The sequence below is a fragment of the Camelus bactrianus genome, chromosome 15 (assembly GCF_048773025.1).
Source record: "Camelus bactrianus isolate YW-2024 breed Bactrian camel chromosome 15, ASM4877302v1, whole genome shotgun sequence".
Classification (NCBI taxonomy): domain Eukaryota; kingdom Metazoa; phylum Chordata; class Mammalia; order Artiodactyla; family Camelidae; genus Camelus; species Camelus bactrianus.
In genome coordinates, this window is record NC_133553.1 from 38,766,754 (window position 1) to 38,787,626 (window position 20,873).

General features: G+C 42.1%; 2 protein-coding genes across 7 annotated transcripts in view; one reads left to right on the top strand and one right to left on the bottom strand.

Moving 5' to 3' along the window:
- Positions 1–3,251, top strand: part of CRIM1 (cysteine rich transmembrane BMP regulator 1) — a 187,042-nt gene extending 183,791 nt beyond the window's left edge. For 4 of the 5 annotated variants that reach the window (XM_074378719.1, XM_074378721.1, XM_074378722.1 and 1 more), the window contains one exon: positions 789–3,251. In XM_074378719.1, the coding sequence (XP_074234820.1) occupies positions 789–965 (177 nt within the window). In that variant the 3' untranslated portion in view covers positions 966–3,251. The remainder of the gene's footprint in view (positions 1–788) is intronic. The other variant, XR_012511861.1, reaches the window with a different exon arrangement.
- A 1,196-nt stretch (positions 3,252–4,447) lies between these two features.
- Positions 4,448–20,873, bottom strand: part of FEZ2 (fasciculation and elongation protein zeta 2) — a 39,143-nt gene continuing 22,717 nt past the window's right edge. Inside the window, exons 6-9 of one of the 2 annotated variants that reach the window (XM_045504781.2) lie at positions 13,063–13,143; positions 10,833–10,908; positions 7,916–7,981; positions 4,448–5,429 (exon numbers count right to left, since the gene is read on the bottom strand). In XM_045504781.2, coding sequence (XP_045360737.2) covers positions 5,413–5,429; positions 7,916–7,981; positions 10,833–10,908; positions 13,063–13,143 — 240 coding nt within the window. In that variant the 3' untranslated portion in view covers positions 4,448–5,412. The remainder of the gene's footprint in view (positions 5,430–7,915; positions 7,982–10,832; positions 10,909–13,062; positions 13,144–20,873) is intronic. The other variant, XM_074378723.1, reaches the window with a different exon arrangement.

Here is a 20,873-nt window from a genome sequence, read left to right on the forward strand (position 1 = left end):
AGATTGTGCACGGTAATTCCAGACAAGGTGGAGAGAGGCAGGTTCATACTGAGAGGGAAAGAATACATATTTGTTGTCGATACATTCAGAGGGCCTCAATCTGCCTATTTTAAAAGAATTCATTTTCGTGAGGGAAATTAAATCACAATTCTTTCCAACACTAATTCTACCTTTTGCAGTTTGGTTTTTACTACAGAAAAAAAATCATATAACCTTAAGAATTTAAAACAGCCAATTTATCATTCAGGTAACTTCACATAAAATTCCTGTCAGAAGGTGATCTTGCCTCTGGGCTGGGCACAGATGAGGTCAGGACACAGTCCCCACCATGCAGAACTGAAGGAAAGCCACTCCTGGTGTGTGGGAGACGGGCTGGCCACCCTGGGATGCTGGCTTTATAGCCTGAGTGATTCAGACTTGTCAGTTTATCTTAAAATCTGCCCATCTGGTACTTTTTCCTCTCATCCTTCAACCCTCTTATGCACACTGGTCTATATACACTTCAAGGACTTGAAAATAATTGTCACTTCCATATTTTCTCAGGTTCTTCATCCCTTCCTGGTTTGACCTAATTAATGTATTGACATTTAACCTTTAAACACAGTTTGTCAGTATCTCTCATGAGAAGTACAGTTGATTGCGAGAACAGGATGTAAGCCCCACGTAGTCTACCCCGTCCACGTGCTGTGAAGCTGTTGTCTCACTTGAAGGAGGTACTAAATATCTGTTGATTTAAGGTACGTAAAGCAGCTAATTCTTTGTGGTTTTCTTCTTCCTCCTGTGAATAGCCTTCTTCCTTAAATAATCAGCTGGTATCTGTGGACTGCAAGAAAGGAACCCGAGTCCAGGTGGACAGTTCCCAGAGGATGCTGAGAATGGCGGAGCCAGACGCGAGATTCAGTGGCTTCTACAGCATGCAGAAACAGAACCACCTACAGGCAGACAATTTCTACCAAACAGTGTGAAGATAGGCAACCTGGATGAGGTTTTGAAAGACAGAAAACGACTAAATCTGCTCTTAACGGTAAACTAGAATTTGTGCACTTGCTTAGTGGATGGTATTGGATTGTGACTAGCTGTACAGCGCTGAGAACTCCCTGGGATGGGCTGTCGCCAGCAGTGTGCAGAACAAGCATTTCCACCCTTCCTCAAGATAACTGACCAAGTGTTTTCTTAGAACCAAAGGTTTAAAAAGTTGCTAAGATATATTTGCTTGTAATATAGCTGTAGAGATATTTGGGGGCGGGCTCAGTGAGTTTGGTTGGGGGAAAATGGGTGGGAGGGCGGTGTTAGGAAGACAAATTGGTCAGCTTGGCTCGGGGAGAAATCCGGTCAAATAAAAGTAGTCCCGTGGCCCGGAGGATTTTTCTTTGCCTGTTGCTCAGAGACTGCACTGGTCACTGCAATGCTCGGGCCTGAACGAGCAGGAAAACAAAGAGAGGCCTTGAGATCCAGCTGCCATTACCTTAGCCGAGCAGACGAGCGCATCCGAGCCTCTGACAGCCACCCCAGGCCTAGAGCCACGCGTTTCTTTTCCAGACAGTCGCAGCTGCGGTAGGCGGTGAGGAAGCAAGAGAAGTGGGGTAGCGATGTTTCTCTAAAGCGGGTGATTAAGGATATATATACAGTTACACTTTTTGCTGCTTTCTTTTTCTTCCAAGCCAATCAGCCAGTTCTTAGCAGAGTCAGCCAGTGAACCCAAGACCCGAGTCATTTCATTTCTTGATGTGAGCACTGGAGCTTTCCTTACAGCAACGTGGCAGGAAGGAGGAGGGGGTGAAGGGCACCAGGCATTCCCAGGGCCTATGCTTCCTTGTTTGCTGTTGCTTCGTTCTGTTCTCTCGTTGGTTGTTCATAGTTTTCGTTGAAGCTCTAGCTTAAGAAGAAACTTTAAAAAAAAAAGACTGGGGATTTTTTTTTTTCCTTATTATATACTGATCCTACAAAATAGAAACTACTTCATTTTAATTGTATATTATTCAAGCACCTTTGTTGAAGCTCAAAAAAAATTATGCCTCTTTAAACTTTAGCAATTATAGGAATATTTATGTAACTATCTTATGCTTCAGAAAAACAAAAGTATTTGTGTGCATGTGTATATAATATATATATACATATATATTTATACACATACAATTTATGTTTTCCTGTTGAATGTATTTTTATGAGATTTTTAACCAGAACAGACAAGCATTCCATATCAATGCTTTTGATCACTTACAAATTTTTGAATAACAAAATCTCATTCTACCTGCAGTTTAATTAGGATGAGAGATGTGTGAGTGTGTGTGTGGGTGTAGGCATATGCCTTGGGCAGTCAGCATCGCATCTGCTATGGAGAAGGTATTCCTTTATTAAAATCTTCATTTGGATTTGCTTTCAGTTGGTTTTCAATTCGCTCACTGGCCAGAGACATTGATGGCAGTATTTCTGCATCACTAATCAGCTCCTGGATTTTTTTTTTTTTCAAACAACTGTTTGAAACAACTACTGGAATATTGTCCATAATAAGCTGGAAGTTTGTAGTTTGCCTCAGATATAACTGACTGTATACTATAGTGTTAACTTTTCAAACAGCTCTTAGCACTTTTATACTAATTACCCATTTGTTGCATTGATTTTTCTTTTAAAAATGCTTGTGAAAGACACAGATACCCCAGTATGCTTAATGTGAAAAGAAAATGTGTTCTGTTTTGTAAAGGAACTTTCAAGTATTGTTGTAAATACTTGGACAGAGGTTGCTGAACTTTAAAAAAAATTAATTTATTATTATAATGACCTAATTTATTAATCTGAAGATTAACCATTTTTTTGTCTTAGAATATCAAAAAAAGGAAAAGAAAAAGGTGTTCTAGCTGTTTGCATCAAAGAAAAAAAGATTTATTATCAAGGGGCAATATTTTTATCTATTTCCAAAATTTGTTAATATGATGTTACCAAAATAGATTTACATCAGCCTGATTAGTATAATTTTTGGTTGACAATTAATCCATTCCTGGCATAAAAAGTCTATAAAAAAATTGTAAATGCTTGCTTTTTTGTTTTTCAATCATGGCCATATTATGAAAATACTAACAGGATTGTAGGACAAGGTGTAAATTTTTTATTATTATTTTAAAGATAAGATTTATCCTGAGTGCTGTATCTGTTACTCTTTTACTTTGGTTCCTGTTGTGCTCTTGTAAAAGAAAAAGTATAATTTCCTGAAGAATAAAATAGACCTATGGCACTTGGAGTGCACTGGAGTTCTACAGGATGTTTTGTTTTCTTCAAAAAAAAAAACAAGGCTGTAAGAGGATTACCTGCAATTTGGTTCTTGGCAGCAAATAAACACTTTGAATCTAAATCATCCAATGTCACCTTGAAAAGGATTCCATGTCTAAGAAATGACTCATCCTCGTCAACATTGTCAGTTCCATGAACCTCCAGCGTCACAAGCAGCCCTAGTGCTTCTCTCAGAAGGCAGGCTTTTCCCAAGGAATCCTTGTAAAAAAAAACAGTGCCCCCGAGCCCCTCATTCCTACCCTCAAACATGTGGCACAGGGATGCTTGCTGTGAGGGAAACTTAAACCTACCTGTCGCTGGTCAGAAGTCAGAAACGTGCTCATCCTGTCACTGTGTCAAACTCATTCCTTGTGTAGGAGAAGGGTTGTGGTGGGAAAGCCCTAGGGTTTTCCTGCTGAAGAAGAAAGAGTTTACCAAGCAAAATCCAGGAACATCATCAAAAGGGGACTTGGAGTTGAGTTGGTAGGAAAAAATATTTTTTCATCCACTTCAGATACATCAACTTTAAGAACTATGAACAGCACTGTTGAGTTTCAAAAAACATCTTTTCTGACTTTCATATGCCTCTAAAGTATGTTTCTTTCATGTAAGACAGTTTTTACAAATGCAGGTTAAATTATTAATATTAATATTACTGTATAAATACCCATCTTCAACAATTCAAGGGCAAGCGGCAAGTAAGTTCACTATAGAGTAAGACACTTAGCAAAAGGAGGAACCAGGTCAAGTTCCCCAGATCCCTAGAGAATGGCTGAAACGCCAAGTTGATTGAACTCCAAACTGAGCCAGCGCCTTTGCAGCCCCGGTGTCCCAGTTCCTGAGCAGAGTGAGGAACGTGGACGGCTCCGTACGCCTGCAGAGGTTTACGTGGAATTTTTAAAGCCCCTGATAGCACATTCTATACAGACTCGAATTACACTTACACTTATGTTGTCAATGAGACGAGGCTGTTGGGAATGTCTCTCAGACCCAGAAAAAACAGGACCCCAGCAGCATCCCACACCAGCTTAGCACGATCTGGAAAAAGTCTCTCCCGCCCATGCTTAGCATTACAAGGCTACTCAAGATTTCACCAGCCCACACCCTAGTGATGGACAGACAATGCGTGGAACAGTAAAGGGAGGAACCCAGCACCATAATCAAACATCAAAACACCAAAAACTTGAAAAGAAAAATAAAGCTCTCAAGCATTTATTACCTTTTTTTTTTTCAACATTTATTAGATGGCATTGACTTGATTGGAACTGGCAAGTGTTTCATGACTAGTGATGTATCCATGAGTAGCTGTTTCTAGAATTAGTACTTCAGGAAAACACACAGGCATGAATAGAATGTATCACAGTAACAGGAAATGGGAGATGCTGCAGCATACAATTTCTTAAGCACCTCAAAGGATATAAACTCCTTTCAAAGGACACTTCACAGACAAGTGAAATGAAATATTTAAACCTCTCAAACAATATAAGATTCTAAAAGTGAATGGCATCTTAATGGTTAAGATTTGTGAACCACACAGCAACCTCAGTCGAAATCAGTCATCTCCAACTGTGTCAATGTTTACTAAGTATTGAGCCAAAACAATGTGTTTTCTGGTTTCCTTTCTTCCAAGAACAGCCCGAGTTTTAAGTTTCTGTCTCTCTGGACAATACTGGTAGGTAATATTTATACTGACAATTCTCTTATAAAAATCAGTGTTGGTTCTTGCCATCACTGAAGAATAGCTATAGTATAAATCTCTCAGTGCTTTAATCTGGTTCTTGAGTGAGTGCAGTTTAGATCTAGAAAGCCATAAAAACTCTAGTGCGCATACTGCCAGTTAATGAAAAATATAACTGCACATGCATGATTAACATTGCTCCCCCTTACCCTACAAAGCTGTAGAAGAGTTTATAATTGTTAGTACTTAACAAAAAAACCCATATCTAGAATTCAAAATAGTGCCATGTTTCTCTTGGTTTAATATAAAGACTTGGAGAAGGCATGATCTAGTAATACTGAATCACAAACCCAAGTTCAGGTGTCCTGAGTGTCCCACAGCAGGAAGGTAATGGAAGCCAGCTTTCAGAGTAATGCTACAGGAAGTCTAGCTTGTAGTCCACGAAAGATAAAGCTGTTCTTGATGCTGCCCTATGTAGGACACAGAACTAGAGGAAGAAAAAGAGAACCTGTAAATAGAAATGTCTATTTTGTATGCATTTACACATGATATATATATATACATACACGCAAATACATTTTATATACATTTCACATGTATATAAAAACCCCATGAAGTAATGAGAACTAAATATTAATGCAAGGATCTACAGTAGCAATTTTGTTAAGGGTTTAAAAGGCTATATCCAGCAATGAAAAGTTCTCTCAAGACACACGTTATTAGAATTGCCCAGAAATGAGATACCAAAAGGCCATGTCTCTTAGGGTCGCTATGTCGCTTAGAGATACAAGCCCATGTCATCAGCCCTGTACCACGAGGCTCGTAACACAGCCAACAGCTTCCCTGGTGAAGTCAAAGGAAGGGTTTCCTTCCCTTCTGGGATCCACAGAGCAGCAACCAGAGACGCACTCCTGGCCTTTGGTGTGGCCGCTGTAGGGCCAGGCTGGCCAGGGGCTCTCTAGGGCAATGAAGCAGGAGGTGCGAGAAAGAGAAGCTTAAGGAACCTACATCATCCGTCCCATCTTTCTCTGGCCAAATGAGGCCACTTTTCTTCCTTCCTTCACTTCTCACCTTCCCATTAAAATTAAGGTGGTACATTTTTGCAGCTGAGCCATCGTCACTGGCCTTAAAAACAGTAAGGAGAGAGCCCCATCGAGAGAGGAGCGGAGCTCTCCCTCCAGCAGTGCCGTCTTCCCAGGCAGAGTGTTCTGCTGGCCCCGAGGAAGAGAAACAGTTAAGGGCTGTGGGTTTCCAGGATGGGTGGAAAAGAGCAATGCAAATTGCCCTCCATCCTCACCTTCCCACGCATGTCCACACCTCAGAGCGTTACACTCCCCTCTTGGTTTCCTCAGGCTCCAGAGTCACCCTTCAGTCTGGACCCCAGCTTCTTTTCCACCCAGCCCTCAAGACACAAAGCAAGACGAAACCACGCCACGTGCACACAAGCAACTCGCCAGCAGCAAGGACGGTCTAGCTGAACGGGGGCTGGAAGGCGGGAGCCGAGCTGGGGGAGCGCTGCCTCCTCGGGGCACGTGGTGCAGGGCCAGTGATAGTCCCAGGTTTTCAGGGAGAAAAGTAAAATTCACTTCCCCCTGGAGCACTCCGTTCTCTGGGTCATAAAATGCTTCCACACAGCCCAGTGATACAACAGCTAGCGAATGCTTCGAAGCTTCTACTATCTCTGGCCCTCATACCAGTGCGCTGGGGACCCACCATAATCAAAAATGAAGACATGTTCTTTATGTGCATCTCATTCCTGAGTCACATCTAGAAAGAACAAACCTCAGAACAATCCAGCTTTCATACCAAAGCTAGCACAACACAAAAGCAAACAAAGATGTCAACTCTGGTTTCTTTGGTTCGTTGTTTGTTTTTTGTTTTTGTTTTTTAATTTCATAATGCAATAGGGAGAAAAAGCTCTCCAACAGAAAAACACAGCTTATTAAAAAAACAGTACTGTTAGTTTAGCCTTCTCTGCATCAGCCTCCCCGTGGTTGGCTCCCCGTCAGGTCTCTTGCAGGTGAGCCTTAGTACTATTCCCTTCGTGCTCCTGGCTACACTAGCATTCCCTCTATGGATTTATGACTGAAGAAAAGCACCCCCTCACCCCCACCTGCGTTATCTCACGTCTCAGAAATCCCAGCCTTCCGTCCAGCTAGCAACTCCTGATGGAGAAAAGAGAACCCAAGAACACGCGTGTTCCCAGAGGTCTGCCCTCAAACCTGTATCAAACTCTACACGATGCGTTTTTGGATGCTTTGAAAATTTGTCGCCTTAAAAACTGCCACTTCTTAAGAAATAATTTCATTGAAAACTATAAGTTTTGCGTGTATTATTCAGTCCCTCTTTTATCATCCAAATTTTGTTCTTTCCTCGGCAAAGGAAGTGATCTCATTAAAGTCTCAAATGCTCTGCTTCATCACTACTCCCAGCCTGTGCGATCTTGATCTTGCTCCTAAGATTTACAGCCCATTTTGCCACTGCCCTGGCTTCATGGAAAGTCCGTCCTTTTTCCTTTTCTCCCTCCCCTCCCAGTCCCTTACCCTAGTCCTGATCATAGTCCCTCTGGGATTGTTCACTGATTTGACTGTCCCCTCCTTCATCCACCCTTCTCCTTCTCTTGTCCCCTGGGTGGCAGAGGCCACCTTTCTCAAGCCCTCCCAGTGTCCACACCTGAGACTCACATCATTACAGCAGTATCTCCATACTACTTCTTCCACTGCCTTCCTCAATCTTTGTAATCTAGCTCTGGAAATTACTTCCAGCCCAGGACCTCAAATAAAAATAACATTGTATATAACCACGCTTTATAATGTTGGGAGTCTAAGTCACGTTATCTATCCTCACCCTGCAAAATAAGAGGAATAAAAATTGTGCACATGGCAGTTACTTTTTAATCTATTAGCAAGACGATGCATTTATCGACTAATCAAAACTTCCCAACTATTGCACACACACTATTCTAAAGCTCACCTTTCAGTATATAATCAGTTAACAAGCTCGGAACTTTTTCACTGTCCTCTTTCATGGCACGAAGAACTGCAAAATAAGAAAGAAAAGGCAACAATTTCAAATTCAGGGCATTTCAATCATTGTAACTTTAATATTAATTATGTGGTATAACCAAGTCATGCGAACTGATTATTTTCTGGATAAGAGACCACAAACTGCAAATGTTCAAGAATCTGTTATAGGTGAATATGTCCTTAATCAGGTAAGACTACCCCAGCTACCTCAGCACTATTTCCCTGGTTTAAAATTTCCAAATGGTGGAGGCAGGAATGAGGGAACTGGGTTATTTACACACAGCCTCAGTTTTGTCACCACAAATACTGGCAAGCGGGTTACCACAACACGCACTTCTCTGAGCTCAGGGGAACAGGAAGACCCGGGGCTGCAGCCCTCATGAGCTGGAGACATTTTCAGGTAAATGAAGAGTTAGCTATACACTCTCCAAGGAGCAATCTGTCAACCTTCTTGGAAACTTAAGGAAAAAACCAAAATGAAGAACAGACTTCCATGAAACAAGCTGCCTGGCAGGCTGCCTGCTCCTGATACTCCGGAGGAACCTGGGCAATGTAGCCTCACCCTAAAGAGAATCTCTGACAATTTGATCTCCAAGCAAAGACAAAACAGAAAACACAGCTCCTGTTAGCAGCGGTTTAAAAACACCCAGACCACCCAGGTCCAGAAGCTCTCACAAGGAACACTGCCGTCTCCCAGTGGCTGCCAGCGCAAGCTCTCTCCAGAGCATCCTGGGGAAAGGCCCCAACTACTTCCCCCGGACGTAGACAAGGCGGCCTAGCCTAACTGTCAAACCAGCCTTCCTGCATGTAAACCCCGGCCCTGCCGCCTCCTGGCAGTGGGACTTTGAGCACGTTACTTAACCGCTCAGGGCACCCTGTTCCTCATCTGTAAAATGAGAATAATCATTAGATGTGTCACACAAAGGTTTGTTGTGAGTATTAAGTTACTAATTCAGATGTAAAGGACTTAAAACACTGCCTGGCACATAATGTATGCTACGGAAGCATTACCATCCTTATTAACACAACTACTAGTACACGAATTCTCATTCCTATCATTATTACACCTCCAATAGCTCTTACAAGGAAAGCATATCTGAACGCTGACCGTCTCCACGGGGCTTCCCTGCTGGCTAACATCTGTAGGTACGGGTGGCTCAGATTCTCCCCAAAGTTTTCAGGAGATAACCACTTTTTCTTAAACTTCCAAAGTAAAGGTCATCCTTCCACCTAATGCCTTCACAATGATCCCATCCTCACAACTAAATTAACTGGGACACACGTTCACACACCCTACACGTGTGCTCACCCCAAAATTCACACGTTTACACATCCTACACGTGTGCACCCCAAAATTCCAAACTGTGTCAGTCTACGAAGACATTGTCTAAGAACCGGCCGAGGGCGTTTTGATGTGGGAACCATTATGACTTTGGTTCGGCTAAGGACAGGTTTGTCCTTGATCGGAAAAGCTGAGGTCCCTGAGTAATTCCTGGCTTCTAGGCAATATTTACGACCCCTTCTTAGAGGGCTACTATGTTTGGTATTTCTGCTTCCAGTCGTGTTTTAGATTCGTTTTCAGTTCTTCATAAAATCACATACCAAAAGCCAGCATTAAAAAGAACGATGGACTGAGAATTACGAGATGCAGCCCTGGAGCTGACCATTCCCCTGTGTGATCTTGGACACTCAACTTCATGAGTTCTTTCTGAAAAGCAGAGGGCTGACCTCCCAGTTAATCTCTTCATTCCTTATTTTAGACAGGCTGGCATTGCGTTAAGTATAAAATGTTTCAAAAAGTACTGTTCCCCAGAGAAAAAAATAAAAGCCTCAGGTGAGCAGGCAGGCAGCTTGCAAACAGGACACACTTTCCTCGTGCTCCCTGACCCACGCCTCCACGCTTTCGATTTCCAAAATCGGTATCAGCATCAACACCCACTCACGTGATGCTCATTCAGCTCTCTTTAATTAATACTTATCACAAATAGTTACAATCAGAAAGATCAGCAAATTCAATCCCTTCAAAAAAAAGACAAGGCTGAGTGACTGGCTCACCCCAAATCACACATACATTAATTTATTTACTATGAGGTAAACAGAACAAATATTCTCATCCTCACTTTTCACTGTGACCACAAGAGGGTAAATGACTTCCAAGTACATCCCTGTAAACAAGAGGGACAGAATCGGAATCCAGGGCTCCGTTCTGGCTATCACAAATATATATTATATTGAATGTCTCTGAAGTCCAGCAAATTATTTTGAAATGCAAGCCCTTTGAAAGTGAAGTTATTTTTGTCTGCTTTGTTCACAGAAGTATCCCAAGTGCCCAGGACGTGGCCTGGCACAGAGTAGGCCTTCATTAAATATTTACCGAATGAATGTTCTTAAAATACTACTATCAATTTATGTTCTACCTGTAGCTACCTACCTGGCAGGTCTAAGTTCCTAAGAAAGCAGTGTTTCAGGCCATACTGCTCCTAAATCTCTCCTATTGAGTTACTGACAGTCATACTGATACAAGATCCACAAGGAACTTTATGTTTAAGAACATAACCATTTATCAATAAAGAGGTGATGGAAAATTAAGTTACATTTTTCCCCCCAAGATTTCAACTTGTAATTTTTCTTTTTTTTTTACCTTTTGAAAAACAGAAAAAAATAAAATCAACACAGATTTAGTGTTGTGTTTGTTGTCACTGCCATTTATGGTTTCATTCCCAAAAGAACAAATTATGACATTATTTACTATCCTAAATTGACAAAAACAACACAATAACAGCAACAAACCCAGCCAACTAAAATTAGTATTTAGGATCAGCAAAAGTAAATAAAGTTAACAGTTTACTTTTGTCTTTGCTTACTTTTCGTTAATATTTGAAGGTCCTCAACAGATGGTGGTCCGTTTTTTTTCTCATAAGGAATGACCGTTGTCAAGTACTGTCAAGTTAAAAAAAAAAAAAAAGTCACTTAAATCTGAATTACCTTTTCTGCAAAAATCTGATAGTTACTAGGTCTGTTTTACAAGGTGACATGAGTCACTTCATAATGAACACAGGTATCTTACTATCTCAATTGGAGCTCACTGCTTTGCCCACCACTATTTCATACAAGCCCAGTGTTTACATAAATATCCATTTTTTCGCCTTTCAGTTATTGAAAATTTCACAGGAGTAGGTCTGAGTGTTATCTGTCCAATTTGTTCATTTTTAAAGTGAAGCCTTATCTAACCTCCTTGCATATTTCAACACATTTTAAAAACGGTAATTTAAACTAAAAACAACCATTCTGCATAACAAAACAGTTCCCCACAGTCAAATAGTTCTGTTTCAGATCACTTTTTTCTGGTTGAATAAAATAGTCATATGAGTAACTTGATAACTTTAAAAATGCAGACCAGCCTTCTCCTGAAGCTAACAAAGACACTTACCTAAATGATTTTAGAGGTGTATTACTGTTATGATTTTAAATTATTGTGTTAAGTAGTTATAAATGTTTAAAGGTATTAAAGGAAAGGAGAAAGTGAAAGGAGAGAATGGCCTATTGATGAAAATTCATGTCTGATATTGAGACAAACTGCCTAGTTTGCTACTGTAAATGTTCAAAAGCAACAGTTATGTTCTATAACTATGTCTCATGAAAGCATAACCTAAAAATTATTGTCCAGATTCTCCTATTCTGGCCACTCCATCAAAAAATGTAGAGTTCAGTGCAGCCGGCACATGCTTATCTAGAGATGACTGGATGTCACTTGGCATCTCTCCGGACCCACCCATTACTTAGCCCCTGCCCTGATCTCAGCTCTGTTCCTCATCTGCTTGGAGTAATTTCATCCCACTCAAAAAAAAAAAAAAAAACCAGAATAGCTCAACAATAACTGGTTCCAATGAACTGTTCAATCTTTAGGAAACTTAAGTTCCACCTTCTTTTTGGTGTGAGCTTCTCCACGGTGATGCCATTTGTATAACTGAGTAGGTTTCTTTGTCAAGAATACCCAAGATGCCACTAACGAGCCCTCCTGGGGCCCCGCTGATAGCACGCCCGTCGGGCAACCCGGAGAAGTATCAGGCAGCCACGTCTTGGCACGCACGCTGCCTGGCCACACGTCCAGACCTTCCCGCCCCGCTCCCGCGTGCTGGGTCAGTTTGGAAGATATTCTGCTATCCTGTGGACTTGAGAGAGGTGAGAGGCACCAGAATAAAATAAAAACTCAACCTTCATGGAGCTCACTTATGAGCTGCAAATATCAGTGTGAAGGATCATTTAATGTCAATTTTTTCCCTTCTTGAGTAACACAGAACCACCTGCAGTAAAAACCTAGGCTCAAATGCCTTCTGCTGGTTAGGTGCCCGCCAGCTACACTCTGCACACTCTCCCAGTCCTCACATAAGAACTAAATTGAAGAGTTTTCTTTTTGAAGTGAAAGTTTCAAGTTGTGAACAGTAATTGTAAGCACACTCAATGTAGATGTGCTTGTCCCGTCCGTGACACTCCCTAAATTATTCAAAAAATGTTAATAAAAAGTAAACTGCTACACATTTGACTGTATGTTTATACCCATGTATGATTCTGTATAAGTAATGTCTCGTGCCTCATTCAGCAGACAACTGAGTTTGCTGACCACATGATTCACCTTCAAAACACATAAATTTCATTTAAAAATAGGTAAGGTGTACTCTATAGAACTCTAGTCTAAAAGAGACCAACATCTGGCATTCTTCCCCCCAAAATGAGTTTGTTTCTCAGACTTTTAGAGTTAGAGTAGCACATTCTAGTTTAGTTATTTTTACAATTTATATTCTGTACATGCAATTCATTAAGTCAATATGTTAATATTGACTTGTTTAAAGATAAGGGTGAAATACAGAGCTCTAAAACATGTATTAAGAATGCATTTAGTCTGTTGTGCACTTTGAAAAATGCTTTTTTAAAGGGAAATTCTATGCATTATCAAGGCTATAAATATAATGAACTTCTGTTTCCCTCTTTTAAGCAATAGTCTCAGTAAATTAGTGAAACTGCCAGTTTTCAGGACCTTCACTTACGCAGAGAATGAAAAAGCAGAGAATGAGGAAAATAAGGATAACCGAGCACCTGTTTCTCTCCACCTGAATTTCCAAAGGTGTGGCGGAGGCCATTCTGAATGACATTTGAGATCCCTTCCATGCTGAAGCGCTAAAGGCAGCAATATACGGCCCGGAAGAAAAGGACAGAGAAAGAAGTTCAGAGACTATTAGTAAGAATGTACCATGATGATTTATGTGCCCAAGAGGCAAGCAGTTAGAAAATGCCACTACTCATTTAGATAAAGCAGACAACATCATGCTGTTTTCAAATGCTTTGGCTTCCATTTCTTTGCAAGTCAAATGCAAAGGCAGCTACTTTTATGCTACTATATTCATGAGGATCTTTCCTGATGTAGCTGATAAATCTGCCCCAACGTAAACACTGTAAGTTGTATAATGCTTGTTTTATGCAACATTTACCACATACACTTTAAGATACCTTTCGATATTGTTTACCTACATTTTTTCAAGTCTGAAAACTTTACACTAACAGGATGCATATTTTCAGTCTAAGTCTGCATATTCCTACTAGAAATTTAGAGAACATAAACATCACATTTGGCAAATCAAAGTGCTGTTACTCGGAGAGCTGAAGACTGCTTCCCACTCACTCTCCAGGCCACCTGCCATCGCCGTGGTGCAGATGCGAACTGGAGAGCACAGATGCCTCCTGGAGAGCAGACAGGATCCCGTGTGCCAGCGAGGCCCCCCAAGACTTCTGAAGACTTTGCCATTCTGTCTCTAGGAAACAATTCTCGCTTCCTTCTCCCAGCAACCTCCAAGACTTCCTAGAATTCATCACACTGGAAAGGGTGTATTGTTCTCCTACACTCCTCAGCTTGACTTGTACCCAGTCTACAACGTCATCAGACAGTGAAGAGAGTCCAGTGGCACCTCTGTGGCTGCTGAGTCAAAGGACCTGGATCGATCCTCTTACAGCATGACTAGTCAAGCACCAGGGCATTCTGAAAAGGAAGTTCAGTCCTGATTCACAGGATGGTTCCTTCCCCGGGAATTTTATAGGGGTGGTTTGAATCAGCAAACATATTGAAGGAGTCAACATAAAGAATAGTTTACCAGCCCCTAAGGAACAGAAAAGAGGAAACCAAGGTGATGGTCTCTGCCCTCAAGAAATGCATAGTTTTTAGCCCAGTAATTCTCAAAGCTTCATCCAGGACCAACACCCTACTCCCTGACTCCACCCCAGGCAGTCTCTAAAACCCTTTCAGAGGTCCATAAGCTCAAAATTATTTTCTTAGAAGTACTAAGACATCATTTGCCTTTTTCACTCTCGTTCTCTCATGAATTAAGATGTAATATTCCAAATGAAAGACTGGATGTAGAAACAGATTTGAGAATCCAGCCGTCTTTGATTAAGTCAGATACTAGCTAAACTGACAAAAATGCATAGCAATGCCATTTTTCGCAACTTTTTTACATTGTTATTCCTCATAAAAAATAAGCTATTGATGTAAGCGTTAATGAATTTCTTATCGGTATTTTTAAATGAGTTAATATGGTAAAATTTTCAGTTTTAACTTCTACTACAGTAAAAAAAAAAAAAAAACAAAAAAAAACCAATATACCAGAAATAAACTAAAGCTCTGTGGAGTCTTCAATAAATTTTAAGAGTATAAAGAAGTCCACACAACAAAAAGCTAAGAGACGTCAAAAGGTTTAATCTTTGAAGGAGCTAAATGCCTCTCTCTCTGTCACATACTCAAGGGTGTCACTGAAAATTCGAGTACCAAATTTCACCATCTTGTGGGAGCCTGCACAACTACACCTCTCCTCCTGAGTCACTCTTCTCCCCAGCCAGCCCCTCTCGGATCTGCAGTCCATTTTGTTTTAGCAAGAATCAGATGTCTGATCAAGACATCTCCACTAAATGCTACACTGTGCTAGCAGCACAACTCATTACTTTTGATGAAGTAGACTAGTTTTAAAAGAAAACCTACAGATAACCATTTTTGTACATTTTCCCCATGCTATCATCATATAGTTTGTTCACATTTTTCTCTACTATTTCACTCCATTATCTACAGGCATGTTAAAGCCAGATATAAATTCAGAAAAATCTCAAGCAAGGTGAGACATTCTAGAATCCATGTCTCACAAAACTAAGGCATACTTCTATTTGAACAGTGTAATCTAAAAACTCCATCTTTACCTGCCCAACTGGAGACCTAATTCCTGACCCTGGCGGGGGGTGAGAGGGGGAAGTTTACACAAATTTCTAAATTCTTAAGTTATGTATGTAATTTAAGTTTTGCTATTAAATGTCCAGTTATGGACATTACTGAACCAATTTCAATGGCCACTAGCCTGACTACTTGTGAAAGATGACATTCATGCAACCTGGCTTAGTGGAAATAAATTAAAATGCAATCATGTGAAACCACAGTAACTCAGGTAAATACAAAACTAATGGCTGAATCTGGGGAAAGAAGTTAAGCACAGGAACTCCCTATAGAACCTCTGCCCTTGTGGCTGACGGTAGCTGAGTCGGTAGCCATGGCCAACCAGGCCCCACTGCAACATGACCAGGAAAGCAACGTGGCAGCCAGTAGGGCCTTACTGGGAAAATGACAGAACAAGAAAAATCAGAAGGTCCATGGGAAATGAAAGAAACCAACTAAGAGCTCCCGCTGAGAACATCCCACCACCAAGGCTCTGGTTGCCGTCAACTCCCACCTGCCCAGGAATCACACAGGAACAATTCTCTCCCTTCACCGCGTGTTCGAACTCCTCCTCTCTGCCAGCTCTTTCCCACACTGTCAACTCTAAGTTTTCAAAACTTCAACCTATCTCCTTCCCCAGGGTTTCCGGAAACAGCTCCTACCAGCGTCATTTCTTTGAGGCTGAGGTCAACAGACACTTTTCAGATCCCTCTGAGACATCCGCTAAGCCCTCCTCCCTGCACCACCTCCCTGGATTCCTAGATGCCACACTCTTCCAGAGTTCCCCTGCCTCTGGGTTGCATCTTCCTAGAGGTGCCTCCTTCTTTGCTCACCTCTTATATCTGGTGTTTCCCCGGGACTGTGTCCCTTCTTTTTTCTCATGCACATGTTCTGAACCACTCCACAGTTTCAACTTCTGCCTCTGCAGACCTATGGCTCCACTTTACTAAGAGCAGTGAAGTGCTTAGGACATGCCTTGCACAAAGGAAGGGCTGAGGAAACATTAGCTACCTTTACTATAACGTCCCTCCTGAGCTTCAGACTTGTGATGTTTGGCCTATTGGACACCTGTACTTAAACATTCCTAAAACTCATCACATCCAAGACTGAATTCATCTTCCTCTCCCCGACCAAAATTTGGGGGGGGAAAAAAAAGAGCCTGTTTCTCCTTCAGCATTCTGTACATATTTCATTTATTCGTTCTTTCAAAAAATACACTGAGCTACACATTATTCCTGGTATCAACAATTCAAAGTAACACATTAGCCAAGGCCCCTCCCACCCTCATGACCTGACATTCCAGGGGAAGAGGAGCAGAAAAAGTAAAATAAGTAAAGGAACTAGATAGTTGCAAGTGACGCACGCCCTGCCGAGAGCTACGACAATTAAGAACTGGACGCCTGCTTCATATCGGGACAGCAGGGAAAAGTTCTCCTGGGAGGTGACATCGGAGCTGAAATGTGAACCATGCACCCTCCCAGATGAGCTACAAAGGACAATGGACAAGAGATTCTCTCAGAACAAAACCAAAAGCAGCCAAGCTGGCCAACCAGGGAGTTCATTCTGCGGCCAGTGCGCAGGGGTCCTGTTACTGTCCTCCAGCCTGATATAGCTACTGAGTACTTCCATTCTCCTGTCCTTCCAGGAAGAAGTTTTCACTGCGGCGGCCCAGTTCTGTCTCCATCTTTGCATGCTGGATGTGCTGGAAGGGGAGGCTTACCCTTGGTACCATAAGGAGCTACATCATCCCGAGCTGATGGGAAGGACAGACATCCCTAAAGATGCTGTGCTTGCTGCCACATGCACTGACTGTCGATGAAAATTGCACGTCTCCTTTCAGAAGGGGTACATGGGTTCTATCTATGCTTGCCCAAAAGCAGAAATAAATGACCCGACTCAGGCTCCTCCCTCCCCCAGTTCCCCAAACAACAGATTCAACAGCTTCAATGTCTCTGAAATTCAGCTACTTTCCCATAGCTGTCACTTCCCTGGCTCATTTCTTACCTGACGACAGCAACAGCCTCTGAATCAGCTCCTTATCTCTGGTTGTCTCCTTCCAATTAGTTCTCCTTGAAACACTGAAGCTACCCTTCCAAAAGACAAATCTGAACACATAACCTGCCCCTTCAAACCTCTCTGGTTTCCTACAGCCTTTAAATAAATACCAAATGCCACAGCATGGCATACAAAGCTCCCCCCTTTCTGGCTTCCACTTTGCCACTCCACATACTCCTGACGTCCTTCCTTCATCAACTTTAGCCACAGTGAACAATCTGCAGTTCCCCAGATGTCCCTGCCACCGCCAGGTGGATGCCCACCCGTCTGCTGTCCCCTCCCCTTCCTCTTCCTGTCCTTAGGATTCAACTCAGACCCCTGAACCAAACTAGGGCTCAGAGTAATGCACACACCCCTCTACCACGGGACGGTACCAGGCACAGAAAACACTAAAAACATGGTAGCTGTTTTGAATATAGCTATTATCACCCTATCCCTCGGTTTCCCAACCTTGACACTGCTGACATTGAGGTCAGATATGTAATTCTTTGTTGTGGGGTCAGGCCTGTGAATTGTAGGATGTTGAACGTCATCTCCAGCCTCTTCTCAGCAGGATGCCAGTGACACCGCCCCCCGCGCCTCCAAGTTGTGACAGTGACAAACATTTCCAGGCATTGCCTAATGTCTCCTGGGGAGCAAAACTGGTCTGGGTAAGAATCAGCACATGTGCGTTGGATGGTTTGTCAGCGGATCCCCAGCCCACAGGGGGCCCGGCCACCAGAGGCTAAGATTTACTCTGCACCCTAACACTCACAACTTGTACATAATTAAAGACCAATATGTTTGTCCAATAGTACTAAGTGAAAAGAAGAGGTTTTTTTAATATGCAACATGGATGGACTTTGAAGGCATTATGCTACACGAAATGAGTCAGACAGAGAAACACATACTGTATGATCTCATTTATATGTGGAATCTTTAAAAAAACAAAAAAACCCTAATCTCACAGAAAGAGATCAGACTTGTGGTTACCAGAGGTGGAGGGAGGAGGGAGAGGGAAGGTGGTCAACAGGTACAAACTTCCAGCAGTAAAATAAATCAGCACTAGTGATGTAATGTACAACATGATGATTTTAGTCAGCAACGACAGGTACGTAAGCATTAACCCTAGTAGTTCTCATCACAAGAACTTTCTTCTTCTTTTCTTCTTTCTTTTTTTATTTATATCTATATGAGGAGATGGATGTCAACTGATCTTTCTGTGGTAATCATTTCACCATACACGTAAATCAAACCATCATGCTGTACACCTTCAACTTTAATGTATGGCAATTATTTCTCAACAAATCTGGGGGAAAAAAAGATTTTTTGAAGTGGGGGTGAGGCACAAGATCTAAAGAAAAACAGCACAGAAAGAAAAAAGAAAGTTTTGGTTCAGTTACTTTTTCACAAATTCAACTCCATCTCAAGGTCTTTAAGGAGGGAGGTAAATGTCAGACACTTGGTTTGTGTGCCCACGCGGGAGGTACTTGGTCCACAGTCATTGGCTTCAACTGCAAAATTCTTCAGCAATTACTCCCCATACCAGAGAAATACTACCTGGTTTTTTTTTTTAATGAAACTGGGAATCACACCTTAGTCAAAGTATTTGGAATTGGAAAAAATTTCAACAGTCAACTTGGACAGAAAAATGCTGGACTAGAAATCAGAAACCTGGCTCCTCGCCCAGCTTTGCCACTAGCTGTGTGACATGACAGCGGTCCCGGAACCTGCAGAGGCCGTTTCCTCACCTGTGAGACCCATGACTAAATGATGTCATCTTTAAAGGTCTTCCTATTTGCAAACTCTATGAATCCATAAATTAACTCCACCAAGAAGGTCATTATTTTTTAAGAACGCCAATCAAAACCGTACCCACGCGCGCGTGCGCACACACACATGGGCACGCACAAAGAACAGCATGGGACCGAACGGTCACCCACGGCTGTGATGTAAGACTCCACGATGACGGAATTGCCCAGCCAGATGGCACATTCAGAGCCAGGGGCTTCATTTTCTTCTGAGGACATGAGCACACTTTGAGGAGAAAGACTAGGTCTCAGTCTCTCCATCCCGGTGACCCACGCAGTGCCCACGTCACAGCAGGCATCCAGAAACGCCTGAGAAGCCAAAGCTGTAACACACCCAAGACCCGTCTTAGAGCCTGTGATGACCGTATATAAGGAGGCCTCTTGACGTCTCGCAGGAAGAGAAACTTTTTCAGAAAAGCTAAGAGGCAAAAATAATCTGAGGGTGCAAAGAGGAAAGATGACAAGATGTAAAGTTACTTGTCAAAGGGGTGAACGATGGCGTTCTGGAACAGTCTACTGAAGAACCTAGTGTGGGAAGTCAACATGAGATGAATAAACTAAGATAAAATCGTCTTGTTGACATGGTTTATAAACCGGTGGAGTGACTAAGGAATATAAAACCCCGAGGATAATAAAAAAGCAGCAAGTAGAAGATCAATGAGCGAGAAGGATCAGGGAATGAGAAGGCTACCAGCAAGTCGAGGAAGAAACAGGAAACAGCTCTGCAGAGCACGTCACAGACCCTGCCTTCCACCTGCCCTGTGAATTCCAAGAACAACACCCCCTCCCTCTTGGAAGGCAAAATGAATCTGAAAAAGATAAAAACCTCCGAGGCAGACGAAATGTACATTTCAGTCAATGTCACCTGTTAGAAACACTACATCCATATCGTTGAGCACAGATGTGGTGTTATTAGGTGCTTATGGTAACCATCAGGGCCAAAGGGGGGACTTTCTCTCTGCCTAAATTTCTCAAGTAGGGTAAGAGTGGGAACGGGATTGGGGGAAGGAGGACAAGAAATGGAAGGAGGGAAGAAGAGAGGCATTTCCTTGCTGAACATTTCTCAAGGTGGAAGTGCCACGGCCACGTCCAAGCACTGGCAGCCGTTAAGTCTCAAGGTTATGAATGCTCGATGAAACGGAAGACATTCAGTAAAGGGTTGTTACAGTTTAATTAAAACAAACGACAGCAATATTAAGTATGTCGGGAAGCCCAATCACGCCTCCATGTAACCCACCATTTCCAAATTTGAAGTAAAGGACCCCAACATTCGAATTCAAAGTGAAGGGCTCAAGAAGGTTCTGTGAGTCTAAAGTTATTTTGCAATCTATCCACCACATCTTTATGAAGGAGTTAACAGCTCTATAAAACGCCCTTCTCAGAATGGAATTTTTGAAGGGAGCCCATTTATAAGCAGGAAAATGATTAAGCATCACAGTATTCACTTTATTGTTCCCTCCACTGCTGATCAAGTGCCAAAGTCACATGGCAAGGCTGGGGTTTACTCAGGTCTGGGCCTCAGTCACTGGGTTTATGCAGAGCATACTCACAACTACCTCATGACCGTCTCCTTCCCCAGAGTGAGTACGTATAAAAGGTCTCCAAGTCATCATTCTCTGGAAGTTTTTCTCAGACAAAACCAGGATCAACAAAGTGTAAACAAGATAAAAGAATTTCTTTTTATCTATAAAAATCAAATCAAAACAATGAGGTATCACCACACACCAGTCAGTATGGCCATCATCACAAAGTTCACAAACAATAAATGCTGGAGAGGGTGTGGAGAAAAGGAACCCTCCTACACTGTTGGGGGA